This window comes from Cebidichthys violaceus, unplaced genomic scaffold (genome assembly GCF_023349555.1).
Source record: "Cebidichthys violaceus isolate CVI_PGR_0920_01 unplaced genomic scaffold, fCebVio1.0.p SCAF_21, whole genome shotgun sequence".
Lineage (NCBI taxonomy): Eukaryota > Metazoa > Chordata > Actinopteri > Perciformes > Stichaeidae > Cebidichthys > Cebidichthys violaceus.
In genome coordinates, this window is record NW_027176384.1 from 3,716,864 (window position 1) to 3,737,348 (window position 20,485).

Consider the following 20,485-nt stretch of genomic DNA (forward strand, 5'->3'; position numbering starts at 1 on the left):
AAAAAATATTTTTTACCTTCTCTTTCTGATATATTTTCCTTTATGGGACCTTTATATCTAGTAAACTATAGGACCGTCATTTGCTGTATTAAAGAAGATTTGTAACTTGCGATTGAGACCATAAACTTGTTTTTACAATGTTCACTGATGTAATAAATCAAGTGAGAAGTAGAGACATTTTCTCATAGACTTCTATACAATTAAACTTAAGCAGCCAAAGGAGTCGCCTCCTGATGGCCATTATAAAGAATGCAGGTTTAAGGAACTTCCATATTGGCTTCACTTTGGGTGTGTGTGGCATAAGTACTTAATTAATAGAAATAATTCCATGCAAACCCGTGTCATTTCAAAGTCAAATTGTATTGTTTGAACAATTCGTGTGATAACCAAACAGAGGATTTACAAGCACTACTGGATACTTGGGGGTTGGTGGTGGAGGACTGTTTTTCCCAAGGGACCCGCTCTGTAAATGGTGAGCACTAATTAAGGACATTTACTTCCCTTTGGGTTGTAAACATACAGCCTTTTCTCTGTGCAGAAAAGACGGACAGCTCTGATGGTACAGTAGATTACGGAGAGACCATTCCCAGGGTGAGAACGGATTTGCCTGTCACTACCAGTGCATCCATTTCTCTGCCATTAGACGTTTGCTGCCCATTAAGATGGAGCTGTCCTATGGGAAATGCAGCTGTGCCTCGCGGGATGCGACAGCCCACCCGGTGTCAGTAAACACCCCCTGACATTAACCAGTCTTCTTTCTGCCTGCGTCTGTCGTTCCTTGGTAGACAGAGCAGATCCTCCAGAGCCAGCTGCTAGGGGCTTCCAGGCCTCAGCATATCAGGAGATCTGTTTTTCCTGCATTACAAGAGCTTATGAATTAAATATGACTCCTTTCCCTTGTTTGCGCGCACCCCTGCTAGTGTTTGAGGTGTTTATGTTTCTGCTGAGTCACGGCCGTTTTGTTCCAGCTGATGGAAGAGAGCTATAGTGGCGTAAGTGAGAGGAAGTGAGTCAGATCTTTATTTGGCTGATAGCAGGAGGGGTTTTTGTTGAGTTTCTGGAATGTTTGTGGCGCTTTCCATAACAGCTGAGGTCAGCAGATCTACTGTATGGGCAGCCTCAATAGATAAATAACGCACCTGTCGATCTGCCAATTATTAAAGGTGAATGGTATGTACATTTGACATTGGGCTACGGCAGGGAATTGCTTTTCGGCACAAAACTGGAGCCAAATGAAACATTTTCTATTTTCTGAGATGTATGATCCCTTACTATCTAGGGGTGTGGGGTTTGTAAATGTCTTTTAGAGAGTCTGTGTTTTTTATTATGTATTTTGGTGTCGGGAATCTCAGATTGGATGAATTGACGTTAGATCTTGCACAGACGTTCATGGTTCCCAGAGGGTGTATCCTGGTAACTTTCAAGGTCCCTTGACATTTCCTCTTGTGCCAGCATGAAGTTGACATTTTTGTTTGTTAGTCAAATGTCTAACAACCATTGGAATTTGGTTCAGACATTCATGTCCCCCTCCTATCTTTAGTGAACCCTCCCTTTCATTTAGTGATATCAGGTCTAATGTGTCCAGTATTTTATATGTAATGTGTAGTGTGACTGAATATCTAAAAAGAATGTGTTTAGTGCAAATTAGCAAATGTAGCATGCTAACATGCTAAATTACGGTTGAGATTGGACATGGTAAACATTAAATCTCCTAAACATCAACATGTTAGCATTGTTAATGCGAGCATGTTAGCATGCTGACATTAGCATTTAGCTCAAAGCATCGCTGCGTGTCTGTAGAGTCTTGGGCTGAGTCCGAAATAACTCGGTGGTTAGATACCATGTGACTATACCAAGCCCCCAGGAAGAAATGTAATATATATATATATATATATATATATATATATATATATATATATATATATATATATATATATATATATATATAATAGCCTTTCCCCGTTGACATACATTGGGAAAGAGATGTCTGTAAGTCAGCGGATAATTTGTTTTAGGTGATTTGAGGGAGTGATTTGGGGAGCATAGTCTTTTTTCCCTTTGTTGCTGCTGCACTTTCTTGTATTTCATTTTCCTCTAGTTATACTACAACTTCTGATTTTACTGTTGTATACTTATACTTCCTGTAATAGAATCGGGCATATAATTAAAACTGTCTTTACTTGAGTTTCAGGAAGAAACAGGAAGCAACTGGGATAATAGGAAATGTGGTCTTAATGTAATGTGAAACAGAGACTATCCTCTGAGACTGCACCCTCAGCATAGTTTCTATTTTTGTGCAGCTGCTGTATGCAGATGTGTCCTGCTGTGATTGGATGACAACATTTGTGCTGCACTTTGGGGATGCAGTCTGTGTCTCTGTTGGTGTCTCAGATGCAACATCTGTTTTGTTGATTCAAGAGGGATCAGGGGCAATGACTGCATTCATGGCAGAGAGTTGGTTATGTCATGAATTCATGCCGACCACTAAACAACCAATCGAAGCTGAAGCATAGAAACAGTGATTTGGGCTCAGATTCCTATGATTTGCCTGTAAATATCCAACTACATGCTGATGAAAGATTCCACTGTAGTATCACAGTAAATGTGGAATAAATTAGTTGCATCTGTGAATGTGCCAGTTGCCCTCAGAGGGCTGGAAGCTGGACCATAGCTTCTCATTAAAGTGTAATTAGCTCAAACACAATCCCTGAATTTGTACATTCATCCACACAGCCATCCATGAATTTATTAAAAGTTTTCTTAATCCTGCTTTGTGCTTATGATCCTGTTGTGTAATGTGTTGACTGCAGGCTGCAGTGTCATAATTAGGCTCTGTAAGTTCTCATTATTATTATGAACTTCTGAAATAAAACCTATGACCCAATATTTGATCAAATTTCCCAGAAGACAAAAAACATCTCTATGCTATCAGCATGCTGTACAAATACATTGACGTTTGACCACATAGAGAACACCTATAGGCCAGCCGACTACACAACAAACAGACTGGAGCTACTCAACGGCTGCAAGTGTGGGTTACAAGAGATTAATGATGTTGTTATTACACTCTGTTACATCAGTAACAGCTGTGGGTCGGCATGTTCTTCTGTGCCTGCAGAGTGCCGTCATGAAATATTTACCTCTGCTGATATGAGCTTGAGCGATATCTCCATCATTGAACTTTCCAGTTTTCTTCATTAACAATCTTGTCGTAATTTAACATGTTAGAAGGCACGTTAACGCTGCCTTAAAGCATTTTTAATTGATTTATTGGCCACTGGAACGGGGCATTGACGTTCGTTATAGCTAACGGGTTAGCAAACAGTAACCTATTTACACATCCAGCGGACACGGAGCAGCATTAGCATTTATTTGGAGTCGTGTTTCTGGCAACCAGATGAATGTAAGTCAATGTTCACTCTCCTGTTTTGGTCCACTAACTACTGAAGAAGATATCTGGTTCTTTAAGTGGCTAGTTAGTTTGCGACTCACCAACTGGCCTTTTTGTGGTGGGCAGGTAGCGTATGGTGGTTTTGAGCACAAATCCACGGAAGCCTGAAACAAAAATGATTTAAATTAAAAATGTTTATGCCATTATCTCGAAATACCAAGTTAATTATGCCAAAAAAATGTTTTATTGAGATAACAACATAAAGCAAAAGTTCGTTTTGTCTTATTATTTAAAATGTTTGGGTTAAATCAGCTGAGGGTGAATGCATTCAAACGGCCCAGATTGTGCTGACAGTGATGGACTTGGTGAAAGTGAGCACAAGGGTACATGTTTGACTTAGTCAGGATTTCAAAATATGGTGTTAATGACGGCACATACAAAATACATATCTGAAAATATGATTCACAAGAAGTATAAAACATGTTAACAAGAGTATATACAAAAGACATATATGATAATTAAATTAAATTAATTATATTCACCAGAAATATAAAATGTGTTACAGGGCTTTCGTACAAAACAGCTGCATGAGATTTGAGCTAATTATGAATAACAGAAAGCAGAATAGCATGTTTTACAATTTCCACCTGCACCAAATTTGATGTTTTGCGAATCTATTTACTTAAAAAATTGTCTGAAAGCTCCAATTAAACAGTATTTTGAGTGTTTTTGTCCACTTTGACATTGACAATTGCCCTATGAAGTCAATATGGCTAACGCGTTAGCAAGCAGTGGTTTTTTTTCATATTTAGCAAAGAAAGAGCAACATTTTCATTCATCTGGAGTTGTTTTTGGTCTGTTTACTTTAAATAACTCTTTAGCTGCCAGATGCTCCACTGTGCTCATTAGTAAGTTGCTAACTTTATCCATCAGCTGTTTATTGGGAGGAGAGTGTACAGTGGGTTTATCAGCTCTTTCGCTGACCACAGCTTTAAGTTCCATTACGGTCTAAATGAAAAAAAAATCAGTCTATAATCAAAAAACTACATTCTTTCATTTCATTTTGTGCAAATTATTTGAGAAAAAAAAATCTGAAATGTATGATACATTTCAGTGGGATTTGGAAAATAAAACAACAAAACAGGTATATCTATACTATTTTATTATTGTAATTTTGTATGCTATCTTTGTCGTGCTTCACATGTTAGTCCTTTACTGACGGATGCGGAGTTTCATGCACCGACTGCGGTAATGAAAGCACTACAGACTACACCCCTCACGTTCCCAGCATGCATTGTGTAGAGAGAGAGAGAGAGAGAGAGAGAGAGAGAGAGAGAGAGAGAGAGAGAGAGAGAGAGAGAGAGAGAGAGAGAGAGAGAAGAAAGTGGGGGGAATATGCTGGGAGGCTGAGGAGGACCGTGGACCCGAGCGTAGAAGAAGAAGAAAAAGAAGACGAAGGAGCATCATTAATAGAAGAAGAAGAAGAAGAAGAAGAAGAAGAAGAAGAAGCAGAAGACGAAGAAGAAGAAGAAGAAGAGGAAGGGTCATTATCCGATACTTGCTCATCACTGACAACCGCTCAGGTAAATCATTTGCGCATATATATTCCTACCATCCTTCCTACGTTTTTTATTTCCAACATTTGTCTGCCGGTGTGTGTGTTTCGTGCAGCGGGCTGTGCTTTGAGGAGAAATCAGAAGCTCATCTTTTTTCATTATTCTCTTATTCCTCGGATAAAATGAACCTGTGAGCACAGCGTTCTGCCGAGTCAGGCCGGTGTGAGTGGTTTGACAGCTCGGTGATGTCCTATATAGTAGGTTTGTGCAGGGATTCCCTCAGCCATGTCTCTGCAGCCTCCAGTGTAGTCACTCCTCCGATGAGTGGTTCATTAAGGGGGGGGGGGGTATCCATTTCATGATTGTGACCGTGGAATACAAAGGAGAGGCGGCGGGTTATAAAGTCACAATAACAGACACTGACCATCCTACGTAGAGACGAGGAACTGATCCAATAATGCCAATTTTTGGCGCTAATTAGGCGGATATTTATCTCTGAACTTGCGATAATGGCTAGTTTTTCACCCATATTTTACGAGTTTAGCCAAAGTGACCGACCCATGTTGAATATTCTGTCGATATAAAAGAAATGCTATGCCCACTTGGGTCACAATATGAACACAACTGTGACATATCGTCGCTCTTTTGTTTGATGTGTTGAATGCAAGCAGTTGCTTATTTAACACATCTTGTGGATATGGAGCCACGTGTTTCTGGCCACCTGCCGAATATAAGTCCAACATGCACTCTCTTCACAGCTCTCGTTTGGTCTTCACCAACTCTTGGGGAAAAGTCTGCAGTGGTGTTATGGTGTCAAATGCTCCATAATGTTCATTATTAGTTCCTAACTAGCAGGTGTACAGTGGTTTTATTAGCTTCTTTTTTTTTAGGACAAAACCGCTAACGTTACCTGAGCTTTTGCTAACGCAAAGCTTTTTGTTATTTACCGACACTAGCTAATCGCTAAGTGGTAGACAGATAACGTTAGCATACATTGAGTTTTTAGAGTTTGTTTGTTGTTGCCAAAAACGGATGCCTGCTGCAGCTGCAAGCTATGCTAACGTTAGCGGTGAGAGGGAAACACAACCTTTAAAATGAGCGTGGGAAAAGCAGAACAATGATTTTAAAGATGTTAAACACTACGAGTGACTTCTTTCATATACAAGTGGTCGTTAACATTGATAAAAAATACAAATGTTAACCACCATATATTTACAAGAAGTGGAAACAATTGCCACTCAAAGACCCTTAAAACCTAAACAACTATCTAGTGCTGGGGTCCCACATGAACACACAATTTACACAAGTTACTACCGTTTTTGTTCATCAATTCGAGAGATTACTACATTTTAATTGGTGAAAATCCTCTCACTGAGTATGTCACCATTAAATCTAGTTGGAAAAATAAATAGGCTTAAGAGTAATGTTTGAATCAGATTCTGATGATGTTTGCAGATTTATTTGCTTTTGTTGCCAGGCTGCTGTCAATCAACTCAGATCAAACCACACCCAGTGCTTGTCTCTTAATAATAATGTCTATCTATTGCAGAGAAAAACTTAATGTAGTTTCACTTTTAGCTCAAAAGCGACGCTACCTCCATATACAAAAGATGCTGTGTTACAGTGCAGCTCAGCCTTTTTACATTGATGACAACGCCATAGTGAAAAATAAACACAATTAAATATTAATCAGGCGTTCGGGAGATGGGCACGTTCGGGAGATAGGAAGTCTTTCCTCCGTAACGAGTTATCTATTTTTTCTCCAAACGCATGCTGTCAGCATGAAAGGCAGGTTACAGCCACTAATGATCCCTTTTATTCTGGTGACCTTTTAGTCCTTATCAGCTGGTTCGGTGCTTCTCTGTGCACCAGACCTCTATAGAAAAGTGCCCAGTTTGTGATGGGAGGAGACTTTGAGGTAGAAACAAGTTGTAGTGATGTGGGGGCTGGTTTATTGTGAATGGAGCTTTGAATCAATATGCTGCTGATGCTGTTTATATGGAAATGATTCATCAGCAGCCTGTTAGTCATAGCCTATATATGAATGGAATGGATGGTGCGTTGTATTAAGTGGGGCTGTAGCTTTGTTTTGACTGCTGAAAGGCAATATTTTTAAGAATTCTTGCATTTTTGCATGAAAATTACAAAATATATATCGTCCCACTGATGCCTGACTCAACCGCTGAATACCGTGCAGGTCGAGATAAGTTGTCACTTTTAACCTGAAGGTTTCTTGAGATTGTCTTGAGTGAACCTGTCTAATCACTTGATTAGTCCAGCATGCATCGGGAGAAAGAAAGGTCTGTTGTTTCTGCCTCCCGCCCGGTTGTCTCGTTGTCTCTGTGTGGATACTAATGTGGTGTCTGCAGTGAGGTCACCGCGCGGTGACTCGGCTGTGACTCCTCGCCTCACCAGCTCGTCGCCGTTGCTTCCGCAGACACTCGCTTGGCGAGCCGAGACCGGTTGTGTTGTGTCGCCAAGCACACTCTGTCACTGCAGTCGCCGAGGTTCACAGGAGGACTTTCTCATTCCTGCTGGGCAGTTCTGCAAGTGCAGAAAGCAGCACGGTTCTCAGAAAAAGGTTTCAAGCTCCATATTTGTTGTGTTCTTGTCAAAATGATGTCCTCGGTTTCTTATTCCGTCTTGTCTGGTTACATTTGAAAATGTAACGTCTTTACAAAATTGAGGCAGTGTACTGAAAGTGTTTCAGGGCACTGCAATCAACAGCCTAAGCCTAACAGTGTCTTCACAAGCTGCCATTTGACAAGTTTTGCAATGGCTGATTAAAATAAGCAGCAGGCCTCCACACAACCTCCCACAACAACTTAACACCGTCTTCTCTGTCGACGTCTTGCTACATCAGAGACGGCAGAATTAAATATCCTGGCTTTAAATTCGTTGCGTTCTATGGATGTTTCTCCCGGGTCATATTTGAGGAAAAGATGACGCAAAGGTTTATTTCTTTTATTGTAATCGGTCTCATGCTTTCCTGACCATTGAGCAGTTGTGGTGAGTTAATCAGCCTCAAATAGCTGCTCACCCTTAAATAATTTAATCAGGCTGTGATTCGGTGATTAGTTTTAGTGCATCATGATACTCACAGAATTGTGAGGAATGACTGGAAAGGATACGTTTTGGAGGAAACTGAATATTACTATGTTTTCCTTGAAATGTAAAAGATAGAATGATGTTGACTATTGGCACAAAACTGACATTTGTTTTTCATGTCGGTGGTGTAGAATTTAAGTTTATTCCAATACTGCATACACAAGTTGGTATCATACAAAATAATTGATTATGAGTACTTTTATTTTTATAGAGAAATCCTAGAAATGGCTTCCAATATGGCAGTCGAGTACTGGCTTATGTTATGTGTGTAATGGCATACATTAGATATAATTGAGTCAAAACGTGTACTGTATGCTTATATTACAGGTTTGATATGGATCCATAAATTCAAGACTGGAGGCTTAAAGTGACAATAGACAACCCCCCCCCCAGCCGTATACCATGTTCACCACCGTAGTTTAGTGTGCCAATATGCTAACATCTGCTAATTATTTGATGCTGATAGGTGTGGTATTTATTATAAATGTATGTTGATACATGGATGTTATGGGAAGCCGTACTGGTAGGGACTTAGGACCCAGGAGAATGTGGGGGAAGCAGGGCAAACTGGAAAGGAGTTCTGTATCGTGAGTGTAACGTACATGGGCAGCTATGCGAATAAAGAGTTGAGTTAAGAGCAGTTTGTTCTCACGTTTATTTTGAAACACAACATGGTGTCAGAAGTGCTGTTAAACTAACTCAGGAAGGAAAGACGGTTCGAAGGGAAGGACAAAGATCGGTGAACAGGTTCAATGAGTGACATTGATGATGAGCAGAGCGGGGAAGGAGCTAGCGCTAGCAGAATGGCTAACACACGCGGCACTACGTTTAGCATACAGCCGCCGGAGCCCTTTGACTTTTCCAAGCCGCATGGGTGGACAAAATAGATCTGTAGATTCGAAAGGTTCCGCCAAGCAAGCAACCTAACAGCAAGCTCTGAAGAGAACCAGGTGAATACTTTGATATATTGTATGGGAGACGAAGCTGATGATGCCCTGACAGGCTTGAAGTTCAGTGATGCAGACCAGCGCCATTACGCTAATGTAAGGGATGGTTTTCAGTCGTTCTTTGTGGTGAAAAAGAATATCGTTTACGAACGTACACGTTTTAATATGCGCAAACAAGAAGCAAACAAGACTGTCGATGCATTTGTCACTGCCCTGTATGCATTAGCTGAGCACTGCAATTATGGGACGTTGCATGGCGAGCTTATCAGAGACGGGATTGTGGTAGGGCTGGCTCTCAGAACGTATGCAAATGGAAAAAAGATCTAGACCTGGAAAAAGCCATTAACACGGGAAGACAATCAGAAGAGATCAAAAAGCAGCCAGTGGTGTAAAACAGATGTGGTGGTATGCCCCACCCTAAACATGAGTGCCCTGCTAAGGATGCAGAGTGCCGGTCCTGCGGGAAAAAAGGTCACTACCAGCGTGTGTGCCTTGCAGGTAAAGCCGTGTTTGGTATTGAGGAAGAGGAGGAGAGTTTCTTTCTTCGCTCTGTGACATCTGATGCTGATCCATGGACAGTTGATATAGATGTTATGGACAAAATTTTCACTTTTAAACTTGACACCGGAGCGGATGTCACTGTTGTGTCACAGTCTGTTTTTAACAGCATTTTTTCCAATGCACAGCAGCCTGTCCGCCAGAAGGCAGAGAAGCCTTTGCTTGGTCCAGGACAGATTCCTCTAGATGTGTTGGGATTCATCAGACTGCTGCTGAGGGTAGGAGCCAAGCAAACCATGGCAAAGGTCTATGTGGTCAAAAACTTGAGCATGCCGTTGCTCGGGTTGCCAGCCATTGTGGCCCTTGGGTTACTCATTTGTGTCGACAGCATAGACATGGCGACCCTCAAGTCAAGCTACCCCAAGCTATGCAGTGGCCTAGGTGAGGTACAACAACCATATGCCATCAAGCTGAAACAGGGGGCCGTGCCATTTTTTTTTAAAACACCCTGGAGGATTCCACAGCCGTTGGTGAGGAAAGTCAAAGAGAAGCTCCAGTGCATGGAAAGTCTGGACGTCATCAGCCGTGTAGAGGGGCCTACTGATTGGTGTGCTGGCATAGTGGTCGTGCCCAAGAAAGATGGTGAAAAGGTGCGTTTGTGTGTAGACCTGACCGGTTTGAATGACTATGTGTGTCGGGAAAAGTACATTCTGCTGTCAGTGGAACAGAGCCTTGGTACGCTTGCGGAGCAACAATATTCAGCAAACTGGATGCCAACATGGGGTTTTGGCAGATTCCACTTACTGAGGAATCAGCTAAGTACACAACATTTATTACACCCTTTGGGCGGTTTCACTTTAACCATCTTCCATTTGGCATTGCCTCAGCACCTGAGCATTTCCAGTGTATGATGGCTGAGGTTACAGAGGTGCTAGAAGGCTTGGTCTGCCACATCGATGATATATTGGTGTGGGGGTGGGATCAAGAAGAGCATGACGCTCGGCTCCATGCTGTGCTACAAAGACTGGAAAAGGCAGACATCACCCTGAATGTGGACAAGTGCGAACTCTCGAAGATCAAGGTGGTCTTCTTGGGTCACATCATCACAGCCACAAGCATCTGCCCTGATCCAAGGAAAACAGAGGCCATCATGGAGATGAAGGCACCCGCAAATGTCAGTGAGTTGAGGAGTTTTCTCGGGATGGTCAATCAGCTTGGAAAGTTCATTCCTCACTTGGCGGATAAAGACAAGGCACTTCGCGACCTTCTTTCGAAGAAAAATTGCTGGGTCTGGGATGTGGACCAGGCCACGGCCTTTGAAACGCTAAAAAAAACGCTTTCTTCTCCTCCTGTGCTGGGCATGTATGACCCAAACAGAGACACTGAAGTATCAGCGAACGCATCATCGTATGGCTTGGGAGGTGTTCTTCTCCAGAGGTGGGAGGAGGAATGGAAGCCTATTGCATATGCATTGCGGTCGCTTACTCAAACAGAACAGCGATACGCGCAGGTGGAAAAGGAGGCTCTGGGTCTCACATGGGCTTGTGAACGGTTCCGGGATTTGCTGATAGGGAAACATTTCTGCCTGGAGACTGACCATAAACCCCTTGTCAACCTGCTGGGATCACAAGCACTGGATCTTCTCCCTCCGAGAATCCAGCGTTTCAGGATGAGGCTGATGCGCTACACATACTCCATCGAGCATGTGCCTGGAAAGTCACTTTGGACAGCGGACACACGCTCACCTGTGAAATCATGTATGTCCCCAGGAGCTAATGGAGAGCACCAACATTTACGTGGACTGTGTCATGCAAAGTTTACCTGTCAGTTCCACATACATGAAAAATCTGAGAGACCAGCTAAAAGCTGACAGTGTCTGCTCACGTGTCATGACGCTGTGCACAGAAGGATGGCCCGTACACGCAAGACAGGAACCTGTGCTAAAAAGCTACTGGCAAGAGTGAGCTACACTCACAGTGAAAGATGGCTTACTGCTAAAGAACACACGGCTCGTAATACCTTCAGTGATGCGGAACGATGTGCTAGCCAAACTACACGAAGGACACCAAGGAGTGGTGAAGTGCAAGGAGCGTGCTCGTCAGTCTGTGTGGTGGCCTGGACTTAGCCAGCAAGGACATACATAAAGGAGCGACAAAATCACAAAGAGCCACTCATGTCATCAGAACGCCCTGAAAGACCATGGCAAAAGTTGGGGGCGGACCTGTTTGTTCTGGGAGGCAAATCTCATCTCGTTATCGTTGATTATTTCTCAAGGTATGTAGAGATTGCACTATTGTCTTACACCAGGTCCACCGACGTCATTGACCCTTTAAAATCAATCTTTGCCCACCATGGCATTCCAGAGGTCCTGATGTCGGAAAACGGACCACAGTTTTCTGGACAAGCCTTCACTTCCTTTGCAGCTTTGTATGGGTTTACGCATGTTACCAGCAGCCCAAGGTTTCCGCAGAGTAACGGGGAGGCGGAACGAGCAGTTCAGACCGTAAAGAATCTACTGAAAAAGGCAGGAGACCGCTACCTGGCTCTGCTGGCCTATAGAGACACACCACTTCAGAGTGGTTATAGCCCAGCTCAGCTACTCATGGGGAGACGTCGATGCACCACAGTGCCAACCCTTCCTTCTCAGCTGGGCCCTGCACTGCCTGACAGCGTCACGTTTGCGTCGAAGGAGAAGGAGAAGGGGATATCAGATGCTGAGAACTACAACAGGCGTCACCGTGTCAAAACTCTGTTTTGTCACCAGGAGAACAGGTTTGGGTAACTGATGCAAAGTTAGCTGGAACTGTGCTTCAGAACGACTCCACTCCAAGGTCCTACTTGGTGGATCTACCCCAGGGTGTGGTGAGACGCATCCGCCAGCATCTGATACCGCTACACACATCTGCATGAGACAGAGGTTATCCATCACAGCAACAAACTCTAGAGACTACTCCTTAGCAGACTCCTGTGTCACCTGCTGTGATACCCCAAGTCACACCTGTGGAGACTCCTACACTCAGATCTAGGTCTGGGAGAGCCATGGTTAAACCTAGTAATCTTAAAACCTTTTAAACCCTAGGCCTTTTTTTAGGCCTCCGCTCGAAAAAAGCATACCCATACGAGACTGAGTGTAGCGTTGCAACTGTAAGGGCTATTTTAATAATTTTTGGATTAAAATAACCCTAACCCTTGTGAGATGTGTTGATATGTGTAAATATCAGTATATATGTTACTGGTTAAGAGAATATTAAGATGGCACACAGCACAAATTGAAAATTCTAATTTTAAAATTTAAAATGTGTGTTATTTTAACTTTATCATGTACCAAACTATATATTTAACTTGTATACATCACTAATGATGTTCAATACATCAAACAGAGCAGTTTGGGCTTCATTTGAAGGCCAGGATCCTTTCTAGGCCCTTTCTAGTCTCTGTGTTCATTTCAGATCCAGCTCTGTGTCTCTGTTCAGGGCTGCAGCTCAGCCCCCCTTTCTCCGATTTGCGCCATTAAGCCCTCCTTTGAACCGTAGAAGCCAATAGAATTGCAGCGAATTGAAAGTTAGATGATTGACAGCACTATTAGCCAATGGGCATGAAAAACGTCCCATCTGATTTCAGATCTGAAATCCAATTTGCTGAGACTTCCATCCCTCCCAACAAAGCGAGGAGTGTCGGAGACTGTGGATTCTCACACAGCGGATGCAGCTGGAACACAGAGACGTGGAAGTACGGAAATATTTCATTTTTTCGCTGAGACTCGACCAAGACTCGACCAAAAGTGAGTACAATATTCCATAAAGCTGTGTGACTTTTCTGTGTTTGATGCTGAACAGCTCTGCGATGGTTTACCGGGGAGAGAAATGGAATATATCGCCGTAATCTGTGTCGAGTGGACATGCTTTTTGATGCTGCTCTTCCGGAGCTAGCACGTAGCTAACGATCAGTAGCAGCTGTTTTCTCTGGTCAGTTATGGAATTATGGAGTTATGATTTGTGATGTTTTGTTATTTGGAAACGTACCGTATGGGAGATGTGTTTGTCTCATATAGAAGTGACCTGGTTCATGTTGTTCCCAGGTCGCTGAGGTTTCTCCAGAGCTATAACATGACTATATTCGTTCTTCGTGGGTTCTTTGGCAGTAAATTTGTACACTGTACAGTGTACAATTTTTGGACTTTTGCGTCCATATGGGGGACCCTCGGGCTTAACTTGTAAATGGAAAAGAAAAGTTATGTAGTTGTTACGGGTTACTGTTTAAGAGGTTAAGAGCAGTTTGTTCTCACGTTTATTTCGAAACACGACAATAGGGGTCTATTTATTTTTAGCCAGTGTTCAGTAATAAACCAAAGCATTGGATAGAGATTTAAATTTGACCAACATATTTTCACCAAAGTTATTACAATTTATCCAGAGGGGGACGTGAATGTCTGTTCCAAATTTCAGATCACCAAAATCAGTAGGATTCATCCCTCTGGGGACCATGAATGTACATGGTGATTGATTTGAATAGTGAACTGGAAGTAGTTAATAGTTGAGATTTGGACCAAAGTGGTGGACTGACCGACCGACAGACTGACATCACCGTCCCTAGAGTGTGGACAAGGTACAAGAAAAGTATATGAAAAATGTCTAGCATTTGGCTCACTGTCATATTTAGAGAAATAAGCTTACCGTCAGTCAATAATAAAGTAAAAATAACAAACTGTATTCTGAAATGCTGTAAACAAGAGTCATATTGAAGTTAAGAAAGGCAAGAGGAAAGCCTCACACTCTCCTCTTTACTGAAACATAACTAATAAGCCCAACTAAGGCGGAAACAAAAACATAACCATGATTCTATTATTCTCATAGCCTGGAGCCAGGATGGACTGACAAAACAGGGCAAGGAAATAAATTCAAAATGGTCTAAAGAGAATACGATTTTATGTGTACTTATATTCAGATATTTTTTAGATGTAGTTTTCTGTGGAGATTTGGGACCAATTGGGATGTATATGAATGTGCATATAGCAGACCAGTGCATTGGTCAAGCAAGAGGAAAGTACAGGAAATCACCAACATCTATAGGTATCATCCTCTGAGGACCAGGAATATTTATGTCAAAGACATCAAGATATCTTGCTCTGGACCTGTAAGTGTTGGACATACGGACGGACATGTGGATGGACTGACCAACATTGATGAATAAATCAAAACACTAGCTACCATGGCAACAGCTCTGACTCCAAGGAATGTTTACTGAAAAACTCCAAGTGGTAACTGTCATTACCATCCTTCTGGCAGCGAGTCCCACACGGTTATTTATATTTCCCCCCAGAGTGCCTTGGGGCAGGTTAAAACTACCTCCTGTCCCAGCATTTGGTCTCTCTGCTCTCCCCAATATATTTAATTTCATTCTCCTCACTTTGACTGGAGCCTCTGCTCTAACTTAATGCAACTTAAAGACAACAGAAGGTAAGTGTTGGTTGTTAAATGATGTGAAAGTTGCCTGCAACGGAACATAAACCTAGAATACAACAAGCAGAGGCCACCATGAGGCAGTTCTGCCCCTCACCGCCAATTAACCACACTCCCAAAAATAGATGCACAAAGTCCGCATTGTTATTCAAACTGTACAATTATCAAGGAGCACATCTTTCATTGAAAAGCCACCCTCGAGTACGCCTCGTACTGCTTGTCCTTAACACATTTGTCAACAATTCTAACATGCGTTGGTGTGTAACTTCACAGCACAGCCATCAGAATATGTGGTAGATTCAGCAGATAATCAGGATATGAATTAAAAATTGAGACCAGCAGGAAGGAACTGCCATCTCCTTTAAGCTGTGTCTCCATCAATTACAAGATTTGTAAATGTAGAATAAGTACCACATACTTTACACCAGCAGGGGTCCCAGGGTCTGCTGTGGCATCCTCCTGCTCTTCCCCATCATTATGGATTTGTCAGCAGTAATGGAGCACAGGGTTTCCGTGGTTTCCTCCCCCCAGTGTGGACACTCCGAGAGAGAGAAAGCAGCTCACTGGGTGTTGAGAAAGCAGGGAGAATGTGCCAGTGGTGTAAAGATAGTGATTTTCAGCAGACGGCTCCTTTTCTGTCCGACGAAGATCAAGTCGCTACAAAGAGGGCCGAGCTGGCAATCAGCGGCCCCGGGACTGTAATTGCCACCACTTGGTTGTTCGTCTTTATTCTGTCTGTTTTCCCAGAAATTCCCTCAGGAAAAAACACTGAACCCCCAAACTCAATTATTAAAGGATTAGTCTCATTTTATACTCTTTTATTACTGTCAACAAATTACTTGTGAATTCCAAACCAATAATTAATTAACATTGAATAACGCATCGATGAGCCACATCATTGCACTGGGTCACATATTGGGTCATTAACATGCTCGGTCAATGTTAACGTAATCATAAAGCCCCAAATGTGTATTAATCTAGGGCGGCTAATAAATTGATAATTTATTGTTTTTCAATGGAATAGTATCATTATTAAATAATATATCGAGAGATTGTGATATGTAATTATGAACAAGCACAAAATAACTATTTGCCATTTGTCAAGTATTTAATTCAAAACGTTTATTTATTGAAATACCAGCAAACATGCTTTATCGTGATGTATGTATGTATGTACAGTTTACATACACTTGTAAAGAACATAATGTCATGGCTCTCTTGAGTTTCCCCGTTATTTCTACAACTCTGATTTTTCTCTGATAGAGTGATTGGAACAGATACTTCTTTGTCACAAAAAACATTCATGAAGTTTGGTTCTTTCATGACTTTATTATGGGTTAACAGAAAAAGTGATCAAATCTGCTGGGTCAAAAATATACATACAGCAGTGCTAATATTTGGTTACATGTCCCTTGGCCATTTTCACTTCAATTAGGCGCTTTTGGTAGCCATCCACAAGCTTCTGGCAAGCTTCTCGTTGAATCTTTGACCACTCCTCTTGACAGAATTGGTGCAGTTCAGTTAAATTTGATGGCTTTCTGACATGGACTTGTTTCTTCAGCATTGTCCACATGTTCTCAATGGGATTTAAGTCAGGACTTTGGGAAGGCCATTCTAAAACCCTAATTCTAGCCTGATTTAGCCATTCCATTACCACTTTTGATGTGTGTTTGGGGTCATTGTCCTGTTGGAACACCCAACTGCGCCCAAGACCCAACCTTCGGACTGATGATTTTAGGTTATCTTGAAGAATTTGAAGGTAATCCTCCTCCTTCATTATCCCATTTACTCTCTGTAAAGCACCAGTTCCATTGGCAGCAAAACAGCCCCACAGCATAATACTACCACCACCGTGCTTGACGGTAGGCATGGTGTTCTTGGGGTTAAAGGCCTCACCTTTTCGCCTCCAAACATATTGCTGGGCATTGTGGCCAAACAGCTTGATTTTTGTTTCGTCTGACCACAGAACTTTCCTTCAGAAGGTCTTATCTTTGTCCATGTGATCAGCAGCAAACTTCAGTCGAGCCTTAAGGTGCCGCTTTTGGAGCAAGGGCTTCCTTCTTGCACGGCAGCCTCTCAGTCCATGGAGATGCAAAACACGCTTGACTGTGGACACTGACACCTGTGTTCCAGCAGCTTCTAATTCTTGGCAGATCTGCTTTTTGGTGGTTCTCGGTTGACTCTTCACCCTCCTGACCAATTTTCTCTCAGCAGCAGGTGATAGCTTGTGTTTTCTTCCTGATCGTGGCAGTGACAAAACAGTGCCATGCACTTTATACTTACAAACAATTGTTTGCACTGTTGCTCTTGGGACCTGCAGCTGCTTTGAAATGGCTCCAAGTGACTTTCCTGACTTGTTCAAGTCAACGATTCCCTTTTTCAGATCCATGCTGAGCTCCTTTGACTTTCCCATTGTAGCGTTTGTGGGCGTTTGTATCCAATGAGCCCTATTTAAATGGCCTCAGAGAAGTCACCAGCTGTAGTCACTCATAATCACTCACAAGAAGTTAAGAGGCCATGCTATGAAGCTCATTTCATTGACACAACTTTCTAAGTCACCAAAATTGCTAATTCATGTTGCTGTATGTATATTTTTGACCCAGCAGATTTTGTCACTTTTTCTGTTAACCCATAATAAAGTCATGAAAAAACCAAACTTCGTGAATGTTTTTTGTGACAAAGAAGTATCTGTTCCAATCACTCTATCAGAGAAAAATCTGAGTTGTAGAAATAACTGGAAACTCAAGAGAGCCATGACATTATGATCTTTACAAGTGTATGTAAAGTTTTGACCACAACTGTATGTATGTGTATATATATATATATATATATATTTATTGAGCTATGACCATATGGCCGAGCCCCCTATTAATCTACAGCTGAAAATAGTTCCCAAAAAATGCAATATTTGCTATTGTTTGAGTGGTGTTTGCTGAAAACTACAGTGTGCAGTTTCTTGAGGAAAATGACTGAGAACGGTCACTATTTATCTGTTTTAAAGCTGCACTAATCAATATGTATGTATTAGCAATTTAAAGTTAAAGAGTTGTATAACTATGTGATGTTTAAATGCTCATCCGTAGTGACGACACCTCACATTTAGTTCCTTTAGCTCTATGGAGCGTTTTAGAGTCTTGTTTTGGTTTCATGCCCCGCAACTTTAATGTATCCAGTTAGTGTTGCCGGTTAATGGGGGAACACATTGCTGCAACTAATTCAGTCTGAGAGAAAATAGACTTTCTCTCCTTTGGGAATCAGTGCAGTACTGGAAACATTATTCCACTGCTGCTACAACAGCAATGATCAGGAGATACTCCTGCCCACAGATGCTCCGGCAGAAGCTCCGACTTTCAAGACTTCCTGATGGCGATCGTCAGACTCCATTAACTTGTCAAGACAAAACATTTGCACCGCTTCCTGTTCCTCCTGCTGAGGACTTGTTAGACCCTCCTCCCCCCTTTTAACTACGAAGAACGCCGCTGCAAACACCGGGCGCATCCGCCTGAGACGTGACGCCTCAATAAGAAATGCACTTTCATCCCAGCCGAGCTCTTTTTACTATGAGAGCGCCCTAGTTTACATCAGGTTTAAGGGTTTCTCTCCCCCTCCGCTGGCATGCTTGCTTCGCTGCAGTTTGATAACTAATCTGTTCCAATGTGTCTTCTCCACGCTGCGTTACATAACTGTTTCCTCTCTCCCATCGGGCTCTATCTGCTTCACAAAGACGTGAGCTGTGAATCACTGCTTCCAGCTTTGCATCATTGCTGCCGTGTCACTGAATTATTTGCCGTCAGGATCAGCAGACTCATAGCTGCATGTTAGCACACCTTTTCAATGTAATGGTCTTATCAGCTTTTGTTTTTGCACCTTCCTGAGCTTGACATTTATTTTCCAGACTCTTCACCTCAGATCTGACGTTCGCTAATTAGTGTGAACTTCAGGAAGCAGAAAAAGCATCACGTGTTTAACAAGTTCCATCTGAACCAAGTGTGTGTGTGTGTGTGTGTGTGTGTGTGTGTGTGTGTGTGTGTGTGTGTGTGTGTGTGTGACAAACTCTAATCCTGAGGGACGCCCACGCATACTGTAGCTTGTCAAACTGGAGGGGGGGGTGCAAAAAGTGTGTGTATGACGCTGTACTTTTAAGAAGTTTCTTCTCACCAACAGCTACTCTGCCCTAAGTGTCGTCACTCGCTACGCACACATAACATTACGTAATATGTGAATATGTGGATTTAACTTAAACCTCACCGTGGCCATTTTCATACGGTAGTAGGGCATCAAAGCTTTGGATGCCGTTGCATATTACACGTTCTTCATCTACTCTCTTTCATAATGTGGTACAGGGGCGTAAAGTGTGTGTGTGTGTGTGTGTGTGTGTGTGTGTGTGTGTGTGTGTGTGTGTGTGTGTGTGTGTGTGTGTGTGTGTGTGTGTGTGTGTGTGTGTGTGTGTGTGTGTGTGTGTGTGTAAGGGGGTCCTCAATGTATTTAAACATGTATCTGCCCCTTTGTTCCTGTTAACACTAAGTTACATGATGTGTTAAAAACACTGATTGTGAACAGGTCCTTTGCGCCGCCCCCCCCCCCCCTTTGTGCAGGATTTCCAGCCTTCTTCCCCCTAACTTCCTCTGGCCTGACGGACCCACCAGCCCACCACCATGAACTACCTCCGCCGGCGCCTGTCAGACAGCAGCTTTGTGGCCAACCTGCCCAACGGCTACATGATGGACCTGCAAAGGCCGACCCCTCCGGGCTCGTCCACCTCCTCCACCTCCTCCACCTCATCCCCCGCCTCCCCGGCCACAGAGAGGCGGCAGCCCCCGAGCGTCCCGCCCCCCGCCTCCAACCCGGCCCTGGGCTCGGCTCCGGGGAGCTTCCTCAGCTCCTTCTCCAGCGTGGTGAAGAGCGCTCAGATGGCCCAGAACGTCGCCGCCGCCGCACACGCCAAGTCAGCGGTGACGGCGGTGGAAGGAGCCTCGACAGGAAGCAGTCAGCCGCCTAAACCTGTCGTACGCAAGCCCAAGATCCTGCTGGTCATCGACGATCAGCACACAGACTGGTGAGTGCACGGTTTGTTTGTTTGTTTGTTTGTTTGCCTCAAACCAGTTCCTAGTTAACAGATGAGCGAGAGTTATGTTTTTTCATGTCCTAGTGCCAAAATGGTTTATTTAAAGTTTAGCTCCTGTGAAAAAGGATTTCAAAAACCAATGAGCATCTTGGCTCACTCGCTCTCTGTACTGAATTGAAGTTACATCACTACGACTGAAGCAGAGCAGTATTTGAAGAATAGAAGATGGCAGCTCGACCTTTTGTTGTTTTGTTTGGGGGTGACCGTGGCTAAGTGGAGAGCAGGGCCGCCTTTCAATCAGAGGGTCGATGGTTTGATCCCCAGCTCCTGCTCCACTAGTCTCATGTCAATGTGTCCTTGAGCAAGACACTTAACCCCAAAATTGCTCCCATAGCTGTGGGGAAAAAAAAGAAGAAGAAAAAAAAAAGAAAAGGTTTGTATGTTAAAACTGATCAAGTGTT

The 20,485-nt window shown here is 42.9% G+C and overlaps 1 protein-coding gene across 2 annotated transcripts in view; it reads left to right on the forward strand.

The window, feature by feature from the left end:
- Positions 1-4,786: 4,786 nt before the first annotated feature.
- The window catches only part of syn3 (synapsin III), a 93,907-nt gene continuing 78,208 nt past the window's right edge, over positions 4,787-20,485 (forward strand). The window contains exons 1-3 of one of the 2 annotated variants that reach the window (XM_068716965.1): positions 4,787-4,974; positions 13,122-13,281; positions 19,555-20,015. In XM_068716965.1, the coding sequence (XP_068573066.1) occupies positions 19,615-20,015 (401 nt within the window). In that variant the 5' untranslated portion in view covers positions 4,787-4,974; positions 13,122-13,281; positions 19,555-19,614. The remainder of the gene's footprint in view (positions 4,975-13,121; positions 13,282-19,554; positions 20,016-20,485) is intronic. The other variant, XM_068716964.1, reaches the window with a different exon arrangement.